General features: G+C 39.4%; 1 protein-coding gene across 1 annotated transcript; it reads left to right on the top strand.

Moving 5' to 3' along the window:
- Window positions 1-14,027: 14,027 nt before the first annotated feature.
- On the top strand, window positions 14,028-25,890 carry slc16a3a (solute carrier family 16 member 3a). The gene is made up of 6 exons (XM_085453325.1): window positions 14,028-14,104; window positions 18,586-18,849; window positions 19,560-19,703; window positions 20,455-21,074; window positions 21,159-21,339; window positions 23,304-25,890. The coding sequence occupies exons 2-6, from the start codon at window positions 18,627-18,629 to the stop codon at window positions 23,717-23,719; spliced, it is 1,584 nt and encodes a 527-aa protein (XP_085309451.1). The 5' UTR covers window positions 14,028-14,104; window positions 18,586-18,626; the 3' UTR covers window positions 23,720-25,890.
- The last annotated feature ends 361 nt before the right edge of the window (window positions 25,891-26,251 follow it).

The raw sequence follows: 26,251 nt of genomic DNA, 5'->3' as shown, positions 1-26,251 counted from the left end.
TGATAATTACGCTCCACATTAGAGCTATAAGTATGTATGTAAGGGTGCAACTTTACTGCCCCAGAAAACCTTCTGCAGTTTATTAATATCATTTTTATGTTTAAGGTGAGTAAAACAAAACAAACACTTTGAAGAACTCTTTGTTTCCCCATCAGACCCCTAAACATCTGACATAGCCCTGGCCTACAACTGAGTACATTTTTGCATCTTATATTTCTACTGTGTTTCTCATATGGTGTTTTTTTAATAACTCTTTTTAAACGATCTATTCTATTTGGCCACTTTATTTCTTTTTGTTTGTTTGTTTGTTTGTTTGTTTGTTTGGTATCTATTGCAGACTGCAAAGGAAGAATTTAATTGTACAGGGAAACATGTTATAATAAAAATTTGAAACTTGAAAAATCTTCACTTACATTATTAAACTAATATTATAGATTTTTTTTATAAAGGGGACTTCCAGTGTTTTTGTATCTAATAGGGACAGTTTTCACAGTTTTAGCTGATGAAAGTGAGTGAGAAAGTTAAAAGCAGCAGACCTCAGTCATCAGTGTTCAGTGATCCAGTTTTGGAGAAGATGCATGAAAAGATTGTTGCATTTGACCCCAGCAGATGGGTTGGACACAGATTCCTTATATTTGCCATTTTAGTGTTGGACAGTGCTGAGCTGGAGCATCAGTGACATCAAGATGCAATAATGGAACACAGGAAAACTTCAGTTTATGCATTTGTTGATCCCATAACCAAAGACTGTGGACAAACCCCAGTCTCCTGCTCAACAGTGTAGCAGTAAACTTGAGCTTAAGAGTTTTCTTTCTTTCTTTTTAGCACCGTTCCAACATGCTTTGGCCTCTCCTTATCTTTGACATCACCCTCAGGGCAACCTTCATTTTGCTTGCTCTCTTCACTTCCATCATCTTCCATTACATGTTCTTGCTGACTATCTGCTACACAGACAGAGCCACTACCAGACTGAAGAATACAGGAGCCTCTTATTAGCTTCTTAACCTGCTTAGAGTCTAATATTGTTTTCAGCCTTTCCGGTGGTAAGGCACATCAGAGGTCAAACCACATCACTAATTATAAATAATGTAATTCTATTTATTTCCATGAAAGTTTAAATGTTTCTCCAAACCTTTTTATGTTTAACAAATTATTCATCTAAAATTACAGTACCTTGGTTGAGGAAGCTTAACGTTAGAATGTAAAATGCATTAGATTAAATTAGGTTTATTATATGTGCAATGAACATTTTCTATTAGCGTTCCTCTCATGTCCCCCATGCCCTCTTCCCTCTCTTCATCATCCATATGCAGACTCGAGTGAAGTAACTCTGCTTACCTCCTCCAGATGTTGGCATAACTATGTCAGATTTTCATCTACAATCATCAGCAGTATGTAACCCTGCTCCTGCTTTCCCTCGCTGGGTTCTTGATATACATTACGTGGCAGTCTTACTGAGTTTGTTTGTTTCCTGCTTGCTAAGCTGCAACATACTTATCTTGGTGTCCTCCCTCATCAAGTTCAAACCTGTAAAGTCAGAGAGCTTTTAACTCGAGCCTGAGGGAAACAATAAATCCTTACCTGAACCCTGTGAAATACACTGTAGACCTATCTGTGACTGTTCATGTGAATCCTGTATTAACTTATCTGAACCTGCAACCTACAGAAACAATGAGCCTGACAACCTTGTGGTGATTTGACCAGATCCTGTAAAGAAATGGACACTTCATCTTAGTAGTTTTTTGAAGAACTGCAAGCACTCACCTGTTATTTACTTAAGTGTTCGTTAAAATCTTTGAACTGTTCCCACTGCATCTTGTCTTTGAGTCTTCTGACAGTTCCTTTGTTTTGTTGTTGGATTGTACTAACCATAGTTTCTCCATAACAAACACCATGTTTGAACAACAATGTGGTTTTCATCGAGATCCTGGAACCTTGGACTCCTGAACCATCGTTTTAAACTTTTGGAGGGTATGTGCGAGTTTACAAGTATTTTGTGTACTTGGAGAAAGCATTCGGCCACATCCTTTGGGGTATCCTGGAGTATGTGTTATCAGTTCCATGTTGTGTGCAGTCCTGTCCATGTACAACCAAGCAAGAGCTTGGTTCACATTGCTGCCAATAAGTTGCATTCATTCATAGTGAATGAATGCACTTTGTCACAGTCTGTATTCATAATTTTTATGGACTGAATTTGTAGACACAGCCAAGAGTGGAGGGTGTTTGGCTCAGTGGCACCGGCATCACATGTCAACTGAGAGGAAGTGGGTGGTGAGAAGGAGGTCTGGAAATCTCTGCCTAGACTGCAGCTTCTGTGACCCAGACCTGGAAAAGCAGGTGGAAATGGACAGATTATAACATTTAAAGGAGAGTAAATGGGTATATCAGTGTTTTATTAGAACTAGTAAAAGCTAAATAAATCCATCCTTGCAATATGAGTGGCTACCTGCATTTGTTCTTTTCCTTTTTTAAAAATTAAGAAGCAGTGTGGTATTTTAAAAGGCTGTTTCATCCGCTAGAGCAGTCTTCTTCAATTCCCTGCTTACCTCACAGCTGATCCTCATACACTAAAGCTCAGTGCTACTTGCTGTTAGTCTTGCTATTGAGGCTATGGACACATATGATTGCTTGGAATGGCTTTTAGTTGCCAGTATATGACGTCACCTTATATCGCATCCTTTGGAGTGGACATTGACTCACCATGTTTAACAGCTGCTGATGGCTGAAGCTCTTTTTTGTCTTTTAGTGGAGCAGTGAAGAGAGACAGGAGCAAGAGCAAAGGGTTGTGTCTTTCTTTCTTTTCTTTGATACCCTGAGCTTGCTTTCTTAGGAAAACACATGACTCGTGGTGAGCATAGCAGTCACCTTGACACAACAAATTTAGCTGTGTTGTACATGGGAGTGTCTGATGGGCTAAAACATGTTGTGTCATTATTGAGGGGTGAAGAGGGCATCAAACGTAGTCACACAATTGATTTATTCAGGTCATTCAATTATTAAAGTAATTAGAAATAAAAAAAAATGCAAACAAAACCAAACTTTGCCAGTCTTGCAAAAGCTGCTCCTGCAGCTCTGGTTAGTCAGTAACACCCCCCTCCCACACACACCCATCCCCCAAACCACACCCGTCTCCTGCTACCTCTCTTTATTACAGTCAGGGGCTGGGTCTTTGACCCAGCGTTTTGTGTTATTTTGTATTGTTTTCTTACATTTGTATTATGTTTAATTCATGTGCTATTCTTCAGTTAAGGGTTTAGTTGAGTTATTTTGCATTTTTTGATTATTTATGAGATAATTTTAAGTCTTATTAGTATTATTATTAATTGCCTTGAGTTGTAGTCTCGTTAGGTCCTTTCATGTCTCTTTAGTTATGAGTCTCTTCATGTCCCCTGGTGTAAGTCTGTCCTGGTCTTCTGTGTCATGTATTTCCTGTCTGTGTGGTTTCATGTTGTCAAGCCTGTGTCATGTCTATGTCTTCCTGTGTTTCCTGTTTTGTTTTGTAGAGGTCTTGTGTTCTACGTTCATTGTTTTAGTTTCACTTTCCCTTAATTTCACTTTCCCTGTCGTGTCATGGCGTTTATTTATGTGTCCCTATTTTGTTTCCTCTTCCCCTAATTACCTCCTGTGTGTATTTACCCTTTGTGTTGTTATTCAGTCTGTGTCAGGATGTCTGTTCATCCCGTTCAGTCATGTACTTCTTGTCATAGTTATGGTCATAGTTTCATAGGTATCATAGCGTTCGTAGTTGTTTCCCAGTTCCACGGTCTCGTCACAGCTTGTCAGTTATTTAGTTTTTCCAGTTTATGTTGAGTTTTAGTTTCGCCCCACGTTGACCTTGCCTTGTATTTATGTTTCTCTCGTATCAGCCCAATAAAGACTCGCCTTTTGTTCAAGCTCCAGTTCTGTTCTCCACTCACGCTCTCCGTGACAGTTACTATAATTGCCTGAAATTTTACATTCAGGGTTCAGTTTATTCAAATAGGATTATTAATGTTGCATAATGTCCTGTGAGTTGAGTTGTTTAGGCACAAGAATTTGTATTTACTCTGTACATATGCACTGGGTATACTGTTGTGGATGCTGCAGTGAATACCAAACTCTTGTGGCCCACACATGATAGTAAATCCTGCAATCTCAGGGCACCCTCTCAGAAAAGTCAGGCAACAAATCTCTGGCATTACCTTTGGATTTAATAGACAAATGTTAATTACGCTTAATGATTACATAGGAAGTGGACTGTTGGAAAATCAGCTGGAGCTTTCTTTCTTTCTTTCTTTTCTCGTTTTATAAAATAAAGTTTTAAGTTACTGCATACAGTTGTAACAGTGCAAAGGTCTTGAGCCAGCCCTCATTTCTTGAAATTTTCTTCCATGGAGATAGGCCTGCTTGTAATTAAAACAAACAAACAAACAAACAAACAAAAATAATCTCAAGCAACAGTCGAGGATTTCTGACAGTCGTTTCTCAAGTTCTTCCTGTGGACATTGGCTACTTTTATTTGTCAATTTATTATATCCGGCAATTTCCAGAGGAATGCTTTTTATTTGCTAAACTACTTAACACTGATCTGTGCATTGTTTAAGAATAAAAAGACACCTAACACAGGTAATGAACCAGTTTTGTGTCTACACATAACAGGCAGCTTAAAATTCTATTTGAAAGAGCATCAACTCTGTTATTAGCAGCTTGATGCAGAAAACAAACAAACAAACATAATGTGTTTCCATTTCTTTAGGTGAGTCTATAAAAAATGCCAAAGATTAGCACAGTTTGACAAGAATAAAATACAAGAAAATTAGCTAACAACTTTTCATAATGTATTTTAAAACTGCAGCTCTATTCGATTTAATTCTAATTTATTTCTATAGTGCCAAACCACAGCAACAGCTGCCTAAAGGCACGCTAAAGTAGAATTTAAAGCAGCAAGATACTGAGTCAGCAATGTCTACTGGAGATACCAGTTCCTTAAGATTAGTCAGTGATGAGCTACTTTTACTTACCAGTGAGGTGTCATCTGTTGGGTATTCATTAGTTTCAGTATAGTTATGACCTGGTTGCTTTTGAGGGTTTTTTCTTCACAATAATAGAAATCTGTTTTATGTTATCACATAATAAACATAGTATAATAAATCATTTTAATAATAAACCAGGCCACATCCCAATATGAGAAATTTAAGAGAATAACAGAGAGAGTTGAGAAATTGCTTATCTTTCTCCCCTTTCTTTTCCCCAGTCAAGTCTGTCCCATATTTAGCAAAGTGAAAATAAAATAAAATAAACAATAAAGGGTGAATCAAATAGACCATTACGGCAAGGCCGGGATGGTCAATTTGGTAAAGTAAATCCGTTGGGCATCTTTCTTTGCCTTTAGACAATAATTCTGATGGCAAAAGAGCCAAACGGGACAGGCAAAAAAAAAAAAAAGAAAAAAGAAAAAGAGAAATTGCTTATTTATGCATCTAGCAGTTATGTGATATTATGGTTATATTTTCTAAAAAACAGTGTTTCCTACTGTTGGACCACATATTCTGAACCTAATTAATACCATCCTCTTGTCAGGTCAAGTACCAAGCGGGTTTAAGCATGCAGTTATTCACCCCTTACTTAAGAAGCCAGGCTCAGATGTTTCAGTAATGTCAAACTTTAGACCCATCTCTAAACTTCCTTTTCTGAGTAAGATCTTGGAAAAGGTTGTTCACACTCAGCTGATGGATTATCTAAACAACTCTCAAATGTTTGAAGTTTTTCAGTCCGGCTTTAAGCCGTTTCATAGCACAGAGACAGCTCTCATAAAGGTTATGAACGATATTCTGTTAGCGACGGACTGTGGTAAACATGTAGTGCTTATACTACTACAGAGAGTGCAGAATTATTAGGCAAATGAGTATTTTGTCCACATCATCCTCTTCATGCATGTTGTCTTACTCCAAGCTGTATAGGCTCGAAAGCCTACTACCAATTAAGCATATTAGGTGATGTGCATCTCTGTAATGAGAAGGGGTGTGGTCTAATGACATCAACACCCTATATCAGGTGTGCATAATTATTAGGCAACGTCCTTTCCTTTGGCAAAATGGGTCAAAAGAAGGACTTGACAGGCTCAGAAAAGTCAAAAATAGTGAGATATCTTGCAGAGGGATGCAGCAGTCTCAAAATTGCAAAGCTTCTGAAGCGTGATCATCGAACAATCAAGCGTTTCTTTCAAAATAGTCAACAGGGTCGCAAGAAGCGTGTGGAAAAACCAAGGCGCAAAATAACTGCCCATGAACTGAGAAAAGTCAAGCGTGCAGCTGCCAAGATGCCACTTGCCACCAGTTTGGCCATATTTCAGAGCTGCAACATCACTGGAGTGCCCAAAAGCACAAGGTGTGCAATACTCAGAGACATGGCCAAGGTAAGAAAGGCTGAAAGACGACCACCACTGAACAAGACACACAAGCTGAAACGTCAAGACTGGGCCAAGAAATATCTCAAGACTGGTTTTTCTAAGGTTTTATGGACTGATGAAATGAGAGTGAGTCTTGATGGGCCAGATGGATGGGCCCGTGGCTGGATTGGTAAAGGGCAGAGAGCTCCAGTCCCACTCAGACGCCAGCAAGGTGGAGGTGGAGTACTGGTTTGGGCTGGTATCATCAAAGATGAGCTTGTGGGGCCTTTTCGGGTTGAGGATGGAGTCAAGCTCAACTCCCAGTCCTACTGCCAGTTTCTGGAAGACACCTTCTTCAAGCAGTGGTACAGGAAGAAGTCTGCATCCTTCAAGAAAAACATGGTTTTCATGCAGGACAATGCTCCATCACACGCGTCCAAGTACTCCACAGCGTGGCTGGCAAGAAAGGGTATAAAAGAAGAAAAACTAATGACATGGCCTCCTTGTTCACCTGATCTGAACCCCATTGAGAACCTGTGGTCCATCATCAAATGTGAGATTTACAAGGAGGGAAAACAGTACACCTCTCTGAACAGTGTCTGGGAGGCTGTGGTTGCTGCTGCACGCAATGTTGATGGTGAACAGATCAAAACACTGACAGAATCCATGGATGGCAGGCTTTTGAGTGTCCTTGCAAAGAAAGGTGGCTATATTGGTCGCTGATTTGTTTTTGTTTTGTTTTTGAATGTCAGAAATGTATATTTGTGAATGTGGAGATGTTATATTGGTTTCACTGGTAAAAATAAATAATTGAAATGGGTATATATTTGTTTTTTAAGTTGCCTAATAATTATGCACAGTAATAGTCACCTGCACACACAGATATCCCCCTAAAATAGCTAAAACTAAAAACAAACTAAAAACTACTTCCAAACACATTCAGCTTTGATATTACAGTTTTTCTCAAATGTTAAAACACAAAAGCCAATCCTGTAACCCAAATGACCAGTAGTCTAAACACATTTACTAAATGTAGCCACCATATTCCAGTACCATAAACACATGTCACATGAAGACACAATTCACAAAACACAACCCTCTGTACTCATAAATCTAAACACATTTTTCCTTGCTAAAACACATGTTGCAAAACAACTCTGCTCATATCCTCAAATGAAAGCCCATGTGATGCAAAATGCTTGCCACAGTCCCCAATCTTTGAACACAGGGAACACACCTGGCGTCATTCACTACACACAATGACTCAAAATTGAAGACACTTGTTGCTAATGCTGTACCCACATGTAAAAGCAAGTTCAGAGTGCACAGTATGCTGAAGGTTCCAAACAAACACAATGGATGAAGGCAGAGTCAGGGGAAGAGGAATTTGATGCAGAGGAGGGAGAAGAGCTGGCCCTGGAAGAAGAGGAGCAGGCCAATGAGGAAGAGGAGTTCAAATGAGAGGAGGAAGAGGAGCGACCAACGAGGAAGAGGAGAAGGCCAACATGGGAGAGGAGAAGGTCCAGGAGGGAGAGCAAGACAACCTCGCACCATCATTACGGACGAGATGCGAGCAGCAGCTCAGCGACATGATGCCGCACAGTGATTGTGGTGTGTGTGTGGTGTGAATAACGTAAATAAAAAAACTTCACACCCTGTTCATGTTTTCAAGATTACTGTTGTGTGCAATAGATTCTGTTTTTGCATTGAGTTGTGTTACAGTAGTGTACGTACATGCAGGATTTTCTATAGATTTATACTACTCATATGAAACTCACAAATCTAAATGCCTAATCCTCTGCAGAGATCTACGACGATCCGTTACTGTATAGTTTCTAAAATATGCATTGGCAGTTATGAAACAAAGAACCTTCTCACAAATTGAGCATTGTGTTTTCAATTGTTTTGCTGTAGTGTGTAATGCTGTGTATAGTGTTTACAGTTTTGACAGCTTCGAGCTGCTCTCTTGGTGTGGGAGTTTGAGTTTTGCAGTGGGAAGGTGTGGTTGTGTTTATGTAGCTTTAGAGAAGGGTGTTGTGTTTGGACATTGGGGGACCTGGTGGTAACGTTTGTGACATGTGTTTTAGCATTTGAGAAAAACTGTAATTAAATATGCCATTAATTACTGAATTAAATCTTTCATTATTTAATTAAATGCCCATTCACTTCACTAGTGTTTGTAGTTGTTGTTGAGAAATGCCCACTGAAAGAATGGCCACCAGGGCAAGTGCCTGTAATCAGTTTACAGTAACACGTTACTTGTAACGCATTACTGCCCATCTCTGTTGAGAACAAATAATGTAAATGAATAATAGTGTTCAAATTGTTCGTTAAAACTCTGCATATCTCAGAAAAACTAAAAAAAAATCAGCTTTCTTCACTCACGTCTTTACAATGCAGCCATTACAGTCTTCTTTGACTGGTCGCTGCAGGATTGCCATTCTTCTCATGTTTAGTTTTTTTCCTATTGGTGTTTTAATTCCTTGAAATAAATTTTTCAAAGTCACTTTTTGCTTTCACTAGTTTGTTTTTAGTGTCCCACTTTTGGATCTTCTGAACTCACTCTGATTAAAGTTGTCATTGTACTAATGTTATTCATGTGCAGCTGACTTCACAGCTGTGTGTGTGTGTGTGTTTTTTTGGTTTTTTTGGTTTTTTGCAACTTTTTGTAATATCTAAATGTTTAACATGTTCAATAACATTATTACTATTCAGTGATTATTATATATGATTATCACTTGGCTACGTGAACGTACATAAATCTGTTAAATCTCAGCGACACAAGCATGTCTTCATGCGCACACACAGTTTCTTCTCCCATTCATTCAGGTTTATATTTACACCTTTTACAGGAAGAATGGACAGCCATCACTTTAAGGAAAAACAAAGAGAGAGAGAGAGAGATTATAAGTTCAGGGCAGGTCAGTTTTTATAGAAATGCATAGATGTGTGTTGTACTTCCATTTGGCTTATTACTTTCTAATGCAGGGAAAAGACATTGGCAAAGAAACACCTACTACATAGTTTGATTTGAAGTTGCTCTTTTGAGTCCTCTCTATTGACTCTGACATCCTGCTGTTACAGTTTTTCTCAAATGCTAAAACACATGTCACAAACGTTACCACCAGGTCCCCCAATGTCCAAACACAACACCCTTCTCTAAAGCTACATAAACACAACCACACCTTCCCACTGCAAAACTCAAACTCCCACACCAAGAGAGCAGCTCGAAGCTGTCAAAACTATAAACACTATACACAGCATTACACACTACAGCAAAACAATTGAAAACACAATGCTCAATTTGTGAGAAGGTTCTTTGTTTCATAACTGCCAATGCATATTTTAGAAACTATACAGTAACGGATCGTCGTAGATCTCTGCAGAGGATTAGGCATTTAGATTTGTGAGTTTCATATGAGTAGTATAAATCTATAGAAAATCCTGCATGTACGTACACTACTGTAACACAACTCAATGCAAAAACAGAATCTATTGCACACAACAGTAATCTTGAAAACATGAACAGGGTGTGAAGTTTTTTTATTTACGTTATTCACACCACACACACACCACAATCACTGTGCGGCATCATGTCGCTGAGCTGTTGCTCGCATCTCGTCCGTAATGATGGTGCGAGGTTGTCTTGCTCTCCCTCCTGGACCTTCTCCTCTCCCATGTTGGCCTTCTCCTCTTCCTCGTTGGTCGCTCCTCTTCCTCCTCTCATTTGAACTCCTCTTCCTCATTGGCCTGCTCCTCTTCTTCCAGGGCCAGCTCTTCTCCCTCCTCTGCATCAAATTCCTCTTCCCCTGACTCTGCCTTCATCCATTGTGTTTGTTTGGAACCTTCAGCATACTGTGCACTCTGAACTTGCTTTTACATGTGGGTACAGCATTAGCAACAAGTGTCTTCAATTTTGAGTCATTGTGTGTAGTGAATGACGCCAGGTGTGTTCCCTGTGTTCAAAGATTGGTGACTGTGGCAAGCATTTTGCATCACATGGGCTTTCATTTGAGGATATGAGCAGAGTTGTTTTGCAACATGTGTTTTAGCAAGGAAAAATGTGTTTAGATTTATGAGTACAGAGGGTTGTGTTTTGTGAATTGTGTCTTCATGTGACATGTGTTTATGGTACTGGAATATGGTGGCTACATTTAGTAAATGTGTTTAGACTACTGGTCATTTGGGTTACAGGATTGGCTTTTGTGTTTTAACATTTGAGAAAAACTGTAACACTTTCATGGTATTGCTTTTTTTGCTTTAAACAAACCTCACAGGGTGGAAGAATATGTCTGCGGTGCAGAGGTCCTTGGATCGCCTCTCTGTTGTCTTTGTTGACAGCAATGAAGGCAGTGAAAGAACTGCTCACTCCTGATTGGACACTGAGCTGCACCACCTTCTTCTTCACTCCTCCATCTTGCTGTCCTCTGAGCTCTCTCTCCTTCATCTCCAGGGAACGAATCAGAATGCGAGCACCCAACCTGTGGACTGTTAATCTGCAGACAAGGAAGAAAACATTTACAGTTCTAATGTTTCCTATTTCCCTAACTTCCTTGACAAAGTTAAGGAAAAAGAAAGAGCCACACAAATAAGGAGTTGCTTGTTTTGCAAAGGTGAACATACCTTAGAAAATTGTCAAGAGCTGGAAAGAAAAACGCAAAAAGACAAAATCACTTTTCTAAAAGAGAATGGAGTCTGTTTCGGATGTCTTTGTAAAGGACACATTAGTAGAGACTGCAAAAAGCGCCTCAGTTGCAAGACGTGTGGTTTAAAGCATCCTCAAATGTTACACATTTATCAAAAGACAATGAGTAAAGAACAAGAATCAAAGGAACAAACTCAAGATCGTGCCATAGTCTCTATTCAGACCAGTGCTCTTACTGGGGCCGGTAAAGATGAATTCAAACTTTCAATCGTTCCTCACCAGAACGATATAATCCGGTGGCTGTCAATAGAGTTTCAGTGGTGAAACTTGATGAGCTGTGGAATCAGCAGTTTAAAACTGATTTTCCAGAGTGTGCCAAAGATGAGAAAGAACCTTCTAGGGAAGACCAACAGTTTTTGGATAAAGTTTCCAATACTGCTAAGCTACATAATGGTCATTATTATATTGGACTCCCATTGAAAGACTTAAAGGTCTGCATGCCAGATAATAAAAGTGTTGCTGAACAACGCCTTCAGAATTGGAAGAAAAGACTTATCTTCTTTTCTGCAGGACTATAACAGCTTTATGGTAGATATGATCTCTGAAGGTTATGCAGAAAAGGTACCAGAGGACAACTTAGAACGGACGGATGGCAGGAAATGGTATTTGCCGCACCATGGTGTTCTGCATCCGCAGAAGAAAACCCTTAGAGTGGTGTTTGACTGTGGAGCCAAGTATCAAGGAGTGTCGCTAAATAGCAAGCTCTTACAAGGTCCAGACTTGACCAGCACGTTAATTGGAGTTCTGACAAGATTTCGTAAAGAACCTGTTGTCATTGCGGCAGACATTAAAGCCATGTTTCATCAGGTTAAAATACCAGAGGAGGATCGAGATATGTTGAGATTCCTTTGGTGGCCCAACGGAGATTACACTCAAGCCATGGTTGAATATTGGATGACAGTACATGTGTTTGGAGCAACATCATCTCCCAGTTGTGCATATTTTGCACTAAGGAAATGTGCTGAAGATCATAAACAACAGTTTAGCCTTCAAGCCGTGGATACAATCTTGAACAACTTTTACGTTGACGATTGTCTCGTCTCAGCAGCCACAGAAGAGGATGCGATAGATCTCTATCGTGAACTCTGTGCCATATGTTTGAAAGGAGGCTTTCCACTGAACAAATGGATAAGTAACAGTCGTAATGTGTTGGCTGTAATACCTGAAAGTAACAGAGCAAACAAAATAAAGAATCTAGACTTGATCAGTGATGAGCTTCCAGTGGAAAGAGTTTTGGGCGTTCAATGGTGTGTTGAATCTGACATTTTCAAGTTCAGAATCACTCTAAGAGATCAACCTTTGACAAGACATGGCATCCTTTCTGTAGTCAGCTCTGTTTATGACCCCTTAGGAATGTTGGCACCAGTAATCTTAAATGCTAAAAAGAGTCTGCAAAATCTGTGTCGTAAAAAGATTGGATGGGATGATACATTACCTGATGCAGTTATAAAGGAATGGACTATTTGGATGCAAGAGCTCTACAAGCTGGAGGAGTTTAAGGTTGATCGTTGTTTTAAAACCAACAGTTTTGGAACTGTAAAAACTGCTCAGTTACATCATTTCGCAGATGCATCTGAGGACAGCTATGGAACAGTGACTTATTTGTTACTAAAGAACGAACGAGACCAGGCACACTGTGCAAAATAAATTTCCCGTGGTTAGAAATTATTTTATGCAACTTTTTTGTACATTTACAGTTTTGAGGGACATATCTGAAGTTTCTGTGACTACAAATATGTGTAAAAAAATTAAAATTATTTTCTTTTCTTTTTTTAGTTTATTGCACTTATTTGCACGTTATGTAGTAACTAAGGACTTAATATATACATATTATTAAACTTTAGGATATATCGTTTGTATTGATGTATAGCAACTTAAAATGCTCCAAAAATTGCACTACAGCATGTAAAGATAGAAAGATAAGCTCTGGCGAACTTGGCTCTATGGTGGGCTTTAAAGGATTAACTCTTTATTAAGTAATGCACTATGAATCTGAAAACAAAGCTTTTTTAATAAAAACAATGTGTCCCTAACCCAGAGACACATGACCTGAGGGGTTATGTTTACAGGTTGTTTTTCTTCTATCTTATTTTCATGAACATAATATCTCTGAAACACTTTCTTCAATTTTCTTTTTTCAGACTTTCACTCTTTTTGACTTATAACAAGCGGGGATTTTCACCAAATTTCACATTAGGTTGGCACTTTTGGATTGACTGGACACTTAGTTTTAGTACCTAACTAAAGCTAATCTGGAGCGATTGAACTCTTCTGTTGCGTGTAAAGATGTTTGGAACTTGTAGCCTCTTTGGAGCATATTACCTGCTGTCATGGCAACAACTTTGCATTCTGTCCAAATTGGCTGTTTTGCCAACCATACCTAACAAACATACCCGTGAAGGACAACAGTGGGCGGGTATGGGTGAACTATGGGACTGTGTGGGCAGGGCAAACCCACATTTATTCTATGCGGTCCCCACTGTGTGTTACACAGAGTCCACAGCAGTATTTGATTTCAAATACCTTTTTATTGAAGTCCTCCAAGGTCTTCAGTACAAATTAAATGAATCTGTATGCTTGGATTTCTACTACAATGTCACTGCTGTTGCAAACAACACCCAGGAAATCGTATTATAGGTTTTTCAAAACCCAGCCTTTATTTTGTGCAACTGAATAATTAAAGGCAGATTTTAGACTTGATTTAATTGTTTTTATCAGAAGTACTACATCCAGCTGCATCCCTATATTGACACTTCCTATCTGAAATCCATAATACTCCCATGGGATGCACTCGTAAGGAAAACAGTAATCACCAGTTCCGGTATCACCTAGACTATCCAATAAAAACAAAGGACTAAAAAAGCAATGCTCATCATTGGATGCTGCTGAGTGACGTCAGTGGTGTGTAGGCTTTAGGACCCAGCAGCAAGGGGGCTTCCTTTGTGATGATCTGCAGGCAGACGTGCGGGGAGGAACGCGCATCTCCGGTGCTGAAGCAGAAGGCTGGAGGAAGGGCAGGCCAGCATCACCCGGTAAGACACTCAACAGTTGTTCTGTGTGTGCGCATTGATTTAGCTCCTGATATCACTGATGGAACCGTTAACTCTCCCTGTTATATACAGTATATGTATTATATAGAAATTCAACTTCATTTAGAGACGATTGGAGCAGAAAAGTCTCTGCCACAGTGACACATATTCATGGGACGGGTGATCTCTCGTGATAGCTCAATTTTCATGCATGTTTTCTCACGCGATTCTGACTGCGTGTCGTGATAGTGTTTTGACATAGGTGTGCGTCGGTATTCAGGGATAATAGCTTATAGGCTTTTCACGATGCAACCCCCCCTGTTGGGATGTGAGTGGCGTTGGTATACACACAGCAGGGATTTGTTGCTTTAGTCTTGAAACTTTTATCTTAAAAGGTTGAAATCAAAATTATATTGGAATCGAAATATTGTTAATGTCAAATTGTCGAATTCATACCTAAAATAATTTATTAAAAAAAAAAAAAAGACACATACAAAACAAAAAGACTCTGAATTAAAATTAAATCAATAAGCCAATGACATCATCAAAGCTATAAAAGCCCTTTTTAAGTTATTTTGTATGCATTTTATCAACCTTACTGTTTCAAATATTTTGTATACATTTCCTGACTTCAGACTTCTGGTTTACATTATTTTATTTAAAAAATGTGAGAAATGTAAAATGGTTTAAATATATATTTTTTAATTTTCTTCTAAAAGGCACAAAGATGAATGATCATCCACTGGACAAAGGCATATTTCTAACATAAAATAAAGTATAATCACTTTACTTTCTTTTTCGGTCTTTACACAAACTGTATATAAAAGATAAACATAAGGCTTAAAAGGCTTCTTTCTCATGGACAGCAAAGGGATACTTTGTGCTTTCAAAAAGAAAGTAATTTATGGTCTCAGTCACTAGTTTTAAGTATTCCGTAAGGCCAGCAATGTTGTGGGGATGGAGCTGGACTCCCTCAAGGTGGTGTCGGAGAGGCGGATGCTGTCCAAGATAAAGACAATGTTGGATAACACCTCCCACCCACTCCATGACATGCTGGTCAGTCACAGGAGCTCGTTCAGTGAGAGACTGAGATTACCGAAAAGCACCACTGAACGACACAGGAAATCATTCCTGCCTGTGGCCATCTCCCTGTACAACGCATCCACTTAACACACTGTTTGCTGCTACAACTACACATGTTTCTTTTCCAACTATTTATTTATGAGTGACTTATGTATGTATGTATGTATATATATGTATATATTGTACTATTCTTAGTTAGTGTATTGTCTGTCTTGTCTTAATGTTGGTTTAAAATGGAGCACTGTAACAAAAAATAATTTCCCCCAGGGATCAATAAAGTATTCTGATTCTGATTCGGATTCTGATTCTCTTTAAAATGTGGTAAAAATAAATAAATACTGTTACTAATACTAATAGTACTAAAACAGAAATCTTAAGGTATGTCTGACAATTCAAAATCAAAAACAGCACCACTGAAAGTTAAGAGCTGCTAAAATAACAATGAAGAAAATCCAATGAAATTGTCAGTGTGGCTTTTTTCCTGGGAGTTGCAATAAACATCCGGGCATCCACACAGAAGAGGGTTTATAAGATTTTGCTGAGTTAGAAGTTAGCAGGAAGTTAGCTACCTAGTTTAAATCTAAATATAATATTCCATCTGCTCACTCACTAAAAAACAGACAAAAAATACAGCTCTGCTGTTAGTTTGCACAGGAACAGACAGAAAACCATACAGCAGCGATGTGGGGAGGGTTCATGTGCTAAAATAATGTGCTAATATAACCACATTAGCAGAGGGAGGCTGTAGAATAAATTATTCTCAGTCTGCTGGAAAGAGTAAAGAGTGATTCAAATGTTGGGTACCTGGGACACCATGGGGTGCAGTGTACACAGTGAGCTGTTAAAAACTGAGCTTAGAGATGTGCCGTGCATGAGTAATACTTATAAAAAGTTGAAAGGTCTAAAACAAACACAGATTCTTTTTGAAGTGTATTTCGATTAACTAAAGAAGACATAAACAAGTTAAGACACTTTGAACCAGGCACAGGGTTGATACACCATCACCTAAAATCAGATTACAGTGGCTATGTCTTTCTTTTATATACAGTCTCTGGGTTTTTGTGAACTCTTGAGAGAAATATGTAACTCATTAGCAGAAAAATGCTTCAAAATGCTGGATGTTGTGTTCATAGTGAAGTGTTTTTAGAGCGTTTTGCTGAAAACAGCTGTCTGAAAATAAAGTGATGGTTTGAGTGAAGCTGGAATCAGCAGTTATTAACCTCAGTAAAAAAATACTCTCTGTTGAGCAGAACACAGGAAAGGGGACAATTGTGGGTTAATCAGTGTGAGTACACATCGTAAATTGATCCACTGTTACCATGGAAATATTGATTAGTGTAGTTTTAAAGTCCCAGCACAAAACAGTCATTCCTTCATGATATTATACCATAACTGTACTTTGTTCTTCCTATAAATAACAATAAACTATAGAGGACCAACCTATAAAGTTACAGAATTTTCAATATTACATATATTTTTAATTCTTACCTTTCTTGGCTACAGAAAAGGAAAACAGCATTTTTTAAAAGCTAAAAATGGAAAAAATGTTACTGAAGTAGTTTTAAAAAATACACTTAAAATATTTTTGTAAAAGGAAAATTCAGATTTTATGTATTCAATAATTTATTTAGGTTTGGGGCAGTTACCATTAAAACTACATTACATGGCCTTAAAACTACATTCCCTAATTTTGTGAATACATGCAGCAGAAAACTTAAAATGCAACATTTTAGCGTTTTGGCTCATCCGTCTGTGACGACAGAGTGCACTTGAGCTATTTGTGGATAAGCAGTGCAGCATAAATCAAGTCGATTTTAGCAGAGATGTAACGTTATCTGTTTTTCAAGGACACTCTGGACATTTTGGAAAGCAGATATCATCGTCCAAACAATAGTCCTAAGATATGTTCCTTATTGTGACTGTGTAATAATGTAGGATATTGCCCTGGGGACTGAGCATTGCACAGGCTCTGGTGGCCTGCGGGGTTTTTAAAATTTGTTAGGTTGGTCACGTCACAATCCTGACAGCACGAGGCTTGAAATGCTCATGTTTCGTAGAGACAAAGGATTGCTGATTGTTTAACAAGAGCCCAGCCTGCATTTCAATCCTTCTCTTTCTTCAGGGGATCGTAAATTAACTGATGGAGCCACTGGCTGTTTCCTCACTGTCCCACCAGCAGCTGAGCATCTAAGCAGCTAAGCCCACCCCTCCTCCACGCCAAAATAAAAACTGATATATAATTTGGATTTACATACAATACATGAAACTATCGGGTGTAAGTGGTGGTGCTGATGTATGGTTGTGAGGTAAAAGCCAATGATCGCTCCAGAGGACCAGTGAGCCTGTAAATCTCTGAGCTAGTCCATTACAAAGCATTATAGGATGACATGTAACTCTCTGCTGTCTTATAAATAACAACTGGTTGAAGCAGATGAGGCTGAACAAGCATTAACAGCTGTATTAAAATAAGATAAGACTCTTTATATTTGAACAAGTTTTAACACTTACCAGTGGTTTGTTTACCTAGTTAGTTAATAGTAAATACAGTGATGAGTTATTTTGATTTCTTTAATCTCTACTTTAGCAATTTTACTTGGAAAGAAATGATAATATTTTCAGGATTAAACTGTTTTCTTGGTCTTTTACTGTACACACAATCTGTTTGCTGGTCAGTTCTTAAATAATCCACAAAGTTATTGGAGACATAAAAAATGAATTACATGAGTCATCGATTGTTATGATGTCTGTCTAAAGTCTGTGACCACTATCTTATCTTTCCACTCGTGTAAGTGGGAGAGGGGAAAACATAAAACATGGGATCCATTGCATTGAGGTGAGGTGTCAGACTCGGTCAATCAACAACAAAACTCCTCGGTGTCTTTGGTTTGGGATAATTGTTGGAACCAAACTAACAACGTTTTCACACATACACTGCAGTGGCAATGGGACATTTTCTGTTTGTTATCATCTTGGAACATCTGATTAAATTATGATATATCTGTCACCTCGATGTATTTAAACTACTGAAGCCACATTTTTTAGAATGTGTGGCTAACAAGATGTGCAATACATTAAAAAATGAATATAAAGTGTGCACTCTTTGTTTCATTTGACAGTTTTGATTCTTTGTGGGTGTTCACAGATCCTGTCTACTAAAAATCTTTCTTCTCTGCCAATCAGCATAACTTGAGTCTAGAGCTGTTGATGCACATGATGTATCACAGTGAAGACTTATGAACTGAGAGCTAGCCATGCTTAGAGTACCATGCACCTCTCTGATTCTTCATAATTACAGAGAACAGATGTTGTTGCAGTTATTAGAACATAGGCACTTCATGCAGGACTGAATTAGACACAAACTAAATCCCCATCTTGCTGTTGCTTTTATTTATTTTTTCCAGCTTCTCCATTTGCCTTCTTTAAGATATAGCCCTAAAGAACTATGGGAGGTGTTGCATTGGATGTGGGTGATTCCAGGGTGAAGGCTCCAGACGGAGGCTGGGGCTGGGCAGTGCTGGCTGGCTGTTTTGTCATCACAGGCTTCTCCTATGCTTTCCCAAAAGCGATCAGCGTATTTTTCAAAGAGCTGATCAGGGAGTTTGGTGTTGGATACAGCGACACTGCATGGATCTCCTCCATACTGCTGGCCATGCTCTATGGCACAGGTAGGCTGCTACCCTTTGTATTCAGTATTCACATTTTTTTTAACTCTTTGTACTTGGAAGCATTATGTACCTATGCAGTTCTTTAATTTAAAAAATACTGCAATAGAAGCTTTTTGAAACTCCCTTTTGCCCCATTTCATCCTAAACATTTGTTTTGATTGAGCACTGAACACTGGAGACAGGCACAGAACAAAACTCCACAGTCTGCAGCCCTGGATCAAACATAACAGTAATCCCGGAAGCGTGAGCAGGACAGAAAGAGGGGAAACACACACCATGCTCAGATGTCATGTTTTCAGCTAATAGCTCTTTGCGAATCGACTTATTGGTGCAAAAATTATTATTTTTTGCTGTCAAACTGTGTAATCCATGGCATCACCCTAAGATTCAGATTAAGAAATTGGAACAAATTGTGTGTTAATTAAAAAGTGTCTCTTTGCAAATTTGTCTGACGTGCAGACACAAACACTGGTTCGTTTCTTGAGCTTTGTGTAAAGAAATAAGGGTTAGCTCGAGGATTTGATGATCTCATTTTGAAAATAATGTATCTGCATATTCTCAGAGGGATATTTTATATCATATTAACAATGATATAAAATGTGAAATTTTGGAAAATGCTTGTGTTTTACCTTAATACTCGCCGCTTTTCTTTTCATGTGCTGCACACTGCGCCTGATGCATGCAGTCATACTATGTTACACTTTGTCCAGGTCCCCTGTGCAGCGTGCTGGTGAACCGCTTAGGCTGTCGTCCAGTCATGATGGTGGGGGGCCTCTTTGCCTCTCTGGGAATGATTCTGGCCTCCTTTGCCACAAGTATCATCCACATCTACCTCACTGCTGGAGTCATTACAGGTCACGAACACTTGTACATTGTCAAATAAAATCACACAATGCTTTACGCCCAATAAATTAAGAATAGATTACAATACAATTGTTAGAAGAATGCATTAATGTTTTTCCTATATTTCAATACATCATAATCAAATTATCCCTGCTTGCTCTGCATTTGTTTTTCCTTCCTGCTCCCTCCCCCATTGGGCTTTTTATAAGCTGCTTAGGTTTATAAACACCAAAAGGTGCTTTGTAAGGTACACCGGCTTACAACTACTTGGTTAAGTTTGGGAAATATTGTGGTCTGGGGTCAAATAAGCCCCTTCACCAAAGGACACCTTGTGTTTAACTGAGACAAGCCTGCAGCTTTGATAATGAGAACACCCCGGTGTGCCGCCTGGGTTAAGGTTACAGTGAAAGTATACTCCACCGCAGGTGCTTATCGGATCATTGAGCAGCATTTGAAACCGTAATGTAGGTTAGTGGTACAAAGGTTTCAAGGTAACAACACCACAAATACTTTACAGGAGATGCTGTCAGAAAGTTTGCATCATTATACCCATTAAGATATATTAAATCATATGGCTGATGTCATGTAAACAAGTTCTGCATGAGCATATCTCAAACATTAGAGTAAGGTTAGAAACATCTTGAAATGCTTTGTCTCCATATCATGTAGAAATGTAGGGAAAAAGAAAACTATGTTAATGAAAGCAGGTAAGTTCAAGTTAAAAAGGCTGAAGAGTGTAACCCTTTCTTTTATTTGCTGCAGGTCTTGGATTAGCCCTGAACTTCCAACCTTCTCTGATTATGTTGAACCGCTACTTCAGCGAGAAGCGTCCTCTGGCCAATGGCCTTTCAGCAGCAGGAAGCCCCGTGGCCCTTTGCTGCCTCTCGCCACTGGGACAGGTACTTCAGTATCAGTATGGATGGAGGGGAGGATTTCTTATCCTTGGTGGTATCCTGCTGAACTGCTGTGTGTGCGGGGCCCTCATGAAGCCTCTGGTGGCCCCAAAGAACCTCAAGGCCAAGAGCTTCGAAGAGGACAATGACAAGGAGGAAGAGGTGAAAGAGGAGAAGAAGAAGTCAAAAGCCAAACTTCTGGACTTCTCCGTGTTTAAAGATGGTGGCTTTGTCATCTATACTGTGGCGGCATCCATCATGGTGCTGGGACTGTTCGTGCCTCCTGTGTTTGTTGTTAGTTACGCTAAGGAGCTGGGAAATGAAGACACCAAATCTGCTTTACTGCTTACTATCCTGGGATTCATTGATATTTTTGCACGGCCAACGTGCGGTATAATCGCTGGACTCAAATGGGTCCGGCCTCGCTGCGTCTACCTCTTCAGCTTTGCTATGCTCTTCAATGGAGTCACTGACCTGATTGGCTCACAGGTGAGTGATCACATACTTCCTTGAACTGGAAAATGAAGTCCAGACATTGAAGGTTTCTGTTCATTATTTTGTGTTTGTTCCCAGGCCAAAGACTATGCCTCTCTGGTGGTATTCTGTGTCTTTTTTGGCGTCTCCTATGGGATGGTGGGTGCCCTACAATTTGAAGTTCTCATGGCAATTGTCGGTACTGAGAAGTTCTCCAGTGCCATTGGCCTTGTGCTCCTCATGGAGGCCATTGCTGTGCTGGTGGGGCCACCGGGTGCAGGTCAGTGTCAGCATCCTGGGCCATTTGACCCAGTGCCTCTGTGTGTGTGTTCCCGTTACTTCCTGTTTTACTTTGGTAGTCTCCCATCTGTGCCATGTTTTGCTTTGCTTCTCTTACTTTGACGGTACCCTGTCTCATGTGTTATGTTTATGTTTTGTGTCCCAGCTGTGTTCCTCATGAGCTTCCTGTTCCCTCGTCATTCCCTGTGTATTTAAGCCTTTTGTTTTCTTCTGTCGAGTGTCGCAGTCTCCCTCATTCATGGCTGTGTGTTTCCCAGTTTGCCTCTTTGTTTACTTGTTCATACATGTCCCAGTATAGTTTTGCATCATTTCCCTTGTGTCAGCAATAAAGCTGCTTTTGAGTTTACATTTGGCCTCCGTGAAGTCTGCGTTTAAAAGGAAGACTTGTTTTATTTGGTAGTAGCTGTTGATCGTGAGCCCAACAGGAAGATATGAGGTTGTATCCAAGACCAACGGGTCATAGTTGGGACTTTAGTGATTATTTAATTGGCTCATGTCTTATACACAGTTCAGTAGCTGTAGAACCACTGTTAACAAAAATAACTTGAAGTAACTGTTCTCTGTACCACTGTATCACTATCTCAAATCATGTGAAAGATTTAAGATTTTCACCCACTCTTCTTTACAGCATTACTTCAGGTCATGGAGGTTTGCTGGCATTCAATTAAGCACAGCTCTCTTAAGGTCCCACCACAGCGTTTAAATCAGGTTGAGATCCATTGCAACACTTTTTTTCATATATTCTGTTGCAGCTTGGCTGCCGTGCTTGGGGTCAACATCCCGCTGCAACAAAACAAACACAAATCCTCACTCCTCCACCACCGTGCATGAGATGTAGCGCTGTGCCTAATGGCCATCTCCACTTTGGTTTTATCTGTCCAGAGGACATTGTTCATACTTGTTCATCTTTTTCTACCCTGGACAGTCATGAACATGCTAATTGTAGCCAGTAAAGACCAGGCTGGTAAACTGCCAAAATGATTTTTAAAGAGGTGTTCACATTACCTCTGGCAAACCTGATCTGGGCCACCAAAGGGCCGTCATTCTTTGTGGTATGTGGGCCATGTGTAAGTTGTGTGCAGCCACGGGCTAGTTGTAGACACACTGCTGGCCCAGAACTGTTTCAGCTCTGGCCCCAGATGTCAGCCTAATGTGCACCTTAATCAAGCCATGTAATAACAACATGCGCCAGAAGTGCTCTATACAACATGTCACATTCACCCAATCGCACACTTTCTCTAAACTGAGTGCTTCCTAACTACATTCATTCACATAAACACTCTTGACATGCAGACTGGAGGAGACAGGGAACCACTAACCTCCCGATCAGTCGGTGACCTGCTCTACCTCCTGAGCTACAGCCATCCACTGGCAAAGATGAGTAAACCGTCACTAAGTTTTGGACAAAGTGTACACTCACAAACCTGTCAAACCTGCATTTGAAACGTTGGCTACCATAGCAGTGTAGTATTGCAACATGGCATTTGAGTCTTCTAACTAAAATAGGACAATAGGAACATAAACAGTGCCATCACTGCCAGACCTGGCCCACATCTGGTTGACATACACCCTGCCATGACACCAGTCAGTCAGAAGTGCCAGCTTGACACCAGATCCGGGCCAGACCTGCTTGCTATGTGGGTACATACCCTTTTAATTGCTTTGGACTGGTAAACATGCACTTAGTTTTTTTTTTTTTTAATTGGACTGCATGTATACTTCATAAAAACTGTTCATATGTTAGGGTTAGTTACTTTCTGTCTACAGTTTTATTGTACAGGATGATTTAAGCACATTTTATGAGTTATGAGTGCAGAAATTCAGATAATTCTAAAGAATCCATAAACGTGTCACTATATGTTTATTTAAACCAGCATCGCCACAAATGAAGCGAAATCATTTCTACTATATAATTGCATCTTTCACTGTGTTCTTCCGTTTCAGGCCGACTGCTCGATGCCACCAAGAAATACATGTACGTCTTCCTGCTGGCAGGAAGCGAGGTGGTCCTCTCCGCTGTGGTTCTAGCTACCTGCAACTTCTTCTTTATCAAAAGGAAGCCCCAGGAGCCATCTCACAAACTTGAGTGCATCACAGTCACAGATGACACCAAGACAGAAGTATGCAGCAGGCCTTTGGAGGTAAATGATGAAGAGGAGAAGGGAGAGAGAGAGGAGCAAGAGAAGGAAACAAAGAGGGAGGTATCGAAGGAGTTGAAGGAGGAGGAGGAAAAAGACAAAGAAAAAGTAGACGAGGTCAGGCCAAAGAGCGTAACAGTGGACTCACAGGAAGTGGAAAAGTTCTTGAAAGAGCCCCAACTAAATGGTGGCATGACCCCCAGTCCTGAAACATGCCTGTGAAAATGGGTAGAAGATGGGATTATTTTCCACACAGCTCAGTGACGTGAACGGGACCACACCGTACTGGATAGTTATTCCCCATGATGTAGTGTTTAACCCAGGTGTTCGTGTCTGATATGGCAGATTAGAGTCACTGCCGTATCAAATACTAATAGTTCTGTGAGCAATATTTTATCTCTAGATGTTTTTAGTGTGGTTAGCTGTCACAACACTGCCTTGTCTATACAGTTCATGTTAAAAGCCACCAGCAAATAAAGTTGAGGGATAATTTGAAAGAATATTCTGTGTTTTTACTTGAAAAAAAAAAAACACATGAGAAATTCAGTAAATGTTGTGTAAATGGTTGATTCAGCTTGTTTTAAAGGGTCAGGAAAGCTTTATGTAATGATGGTTGTGTAATGACCAGAAGCTCTTCTCCACCCGATGTCCAAAGCTGAAAATGATCTTCCCACCTGATCTGTGCCGTCACCATTGAGATTGATAAAACTATGTTTTTTAGAACGAACTTTCTAAAGGTTGTTCCCAGTCAAGTGGTAGCTGTGTGTGGATTAGAAGCAGGCTCCAAATATTATTTGTAGCTTCACTGTGATGTTAGGATTAGTTAAAAGTGTGATGTTTTAAAGAAGGAAGCAGTCGGTTCAGTCTGAGGTGCTTTTGGTTGAAGGTACCAGTCTCTCTTACCCTCCTTCACTATCAAGCATCAGATGTTTTCAATGCACTGTGGTACATGTGTTTGACTGTGGGTATCTGTTGTTGGGCTTAATGTGCTGATTGTGTTGTTCATCCCCCAAAAGCACCAAGTTACGCTACAAAGCAAATTATATACAGATAGGATAAAGACGCAGTATGTTTGTATGGACCAAAGGACAGGCTGACTATATGTGTGTCCCCTTAGGATGAAACAGGTGTGGTTAAAGCATCGATTTACTGATGACTATAAAGCTTTTCCCTCATGTTGCCTACATGCTTTGTACTGCCTGTACTGTTTGTGTTTCAGTGAAACAGAACATTAAAGGGATTGTTTTGGCTTTGTGTCACTCATTTTAATTTTCACAGAAATAAGTGCAGAGATGCAAACTTAGTGAATGTTTGAAAGATGGCAGAAAACATGAAAGGAACTCCTGGGATGGAACTGTGCAGACTTTTACCATTACTATTACTATTATGTTATTTTGTATAACTTTTGCAGGCACCTACCAGGAAGTTGTTTTACAGTGAGGAGAAAAAAGAAACATATTTTCTGTTATAAATATTATATCTCTCAGATTTGGATAAAGACCAAACACGTAGCTAAAAGAGAGTGACTATAGTAACTACTGCTCTATGTCTAAATCGGTAACTGAAAAAGCTGCAGGGTGCTTCCTGAAATACATTTTCTCAGCTGTGTTTGCAATACTTGGATTCATAACCATCGGTTCTCTCAGACCATTCCTTTAAGTAAAATCTAAGAATCAATAAATAACATCTAAGTTGAAATCAAACGGGATTGTTACAATTCAGTAAGGAGACAGCAGGAAATATAACACAACAGCTGGGTGAACATTGAGATCTGTCAGTATCCATGGTGACGGGTGATTTCTCATGCAAAGATGAGTGAGTGGGGCTTTGTGTGCCACTTAGATTAGTAAAGGGCCATAATGGTTACATTTGGATCATTTAAAAGGTTGACTGGTTTGTAGGACGGCCTACCACAACAGCAACCTGCCTGCAATAAATGCTGGACGTCTTGTTTCTTTTAAATTGTGTATGTTATATGTTGTGTTTTAAACAAACAGAGCTTGTCGCTGATTGTTATGCTTTGTCTTCGTTTTGTTGTTTAAAGCTAAAACACGAGTCAGTGTTATTTGAATGTAGAGTATTTGCATTTCTGTGTGAAGCTGCAGTTAAACAGGTGGTGAGGAGATATGTGACTATGTGAGCTTATGTTGTTTTTGTTTTTATTCCATTAACTGTGTTACCATGTTGACTGTTAATCCGAAAATGGAATAATGTCGCTGTTTGCACCTTACTACTAATTCCTGCTGAATGTCACATCAGTCAAATACGACCGATCCAGACTTTTGTTCTAAATGATTTGACTCTATTTTGTGTGGAAACCATATGTTCTAATGCAGAAATAAATCTTTACGACTGTGTAAATGTCTTGACTATAAAAATGTAATCTAAATACCTGTGTTCAAGTGTCTGTTTAAATCTATATTATTTATGTATTTATGTAAGAAAACTTTATTTATAAAATTACATTTTAGAATTGCACAAGAATTGACTCAGAAATCATTGGCCACATGGTCCGTGGGGTGACCTAAAATATGATTGGCCCAACACCATTAAACAAGAGAATGTCTGTTTCACAACACCCTCACTATGTTCTTGTTCTCTCGCCTGTGCCACCCCATTAAATACATTACTGGAAATTGTTTTATTTTACATTTAATATAGTTTCAGTGTTGTTTTTGTTTTTGTGTGGATGGTGTGTGTCAGAGGCCAGACTTACAAAAGGCAGTGCACTCACAGTCTTGTAGACATCCCATG

Source organism: Copadichromis virginalis, linkage group LG4 (genome assembly GCF_057382275.1).
Source record: "Copadichromis virginalis isolate Kocher_CV1m ecotype Utaka linkage group LG4, C_Virginalis_male_GT1.1, whole genome shotgun sequence".
In the NCBI taxonomy this organism is placed as follows: domain Eukaryota; kingdom Metazoa; phylum Chordata; class Actinopteri; order Cichliformes; family Cichlidae; genus Copadichromis; species Copadichromis virginalis.
This window is presented reverse-complemented; position numbering and strand designations above follow the sequence as displayed.

Coding starts and splice junctions, on each gene's coding strand:
- slc16a3a (XM_085453325.1), top strand. CDS start 18,627: ATGGGAGGTGTTGCATTGGATGTGGGTGATTCCAGGGTGAAGGCTCCA. Junction 18,850..19,559: donor GGCCATGCTCTATGGCACAG/GTAGGCTGCTAC, acceptor CACTTTGTCCAG/GTCCCCTGTGCAGCGTGCTG. Junction 19,704..20,454: donor CACTGCTGGAGTCATTACAG/GTCACGAACACT, acceptor TATTTGCTGCAG/GTCTTGGATTAGCCCTGAAC.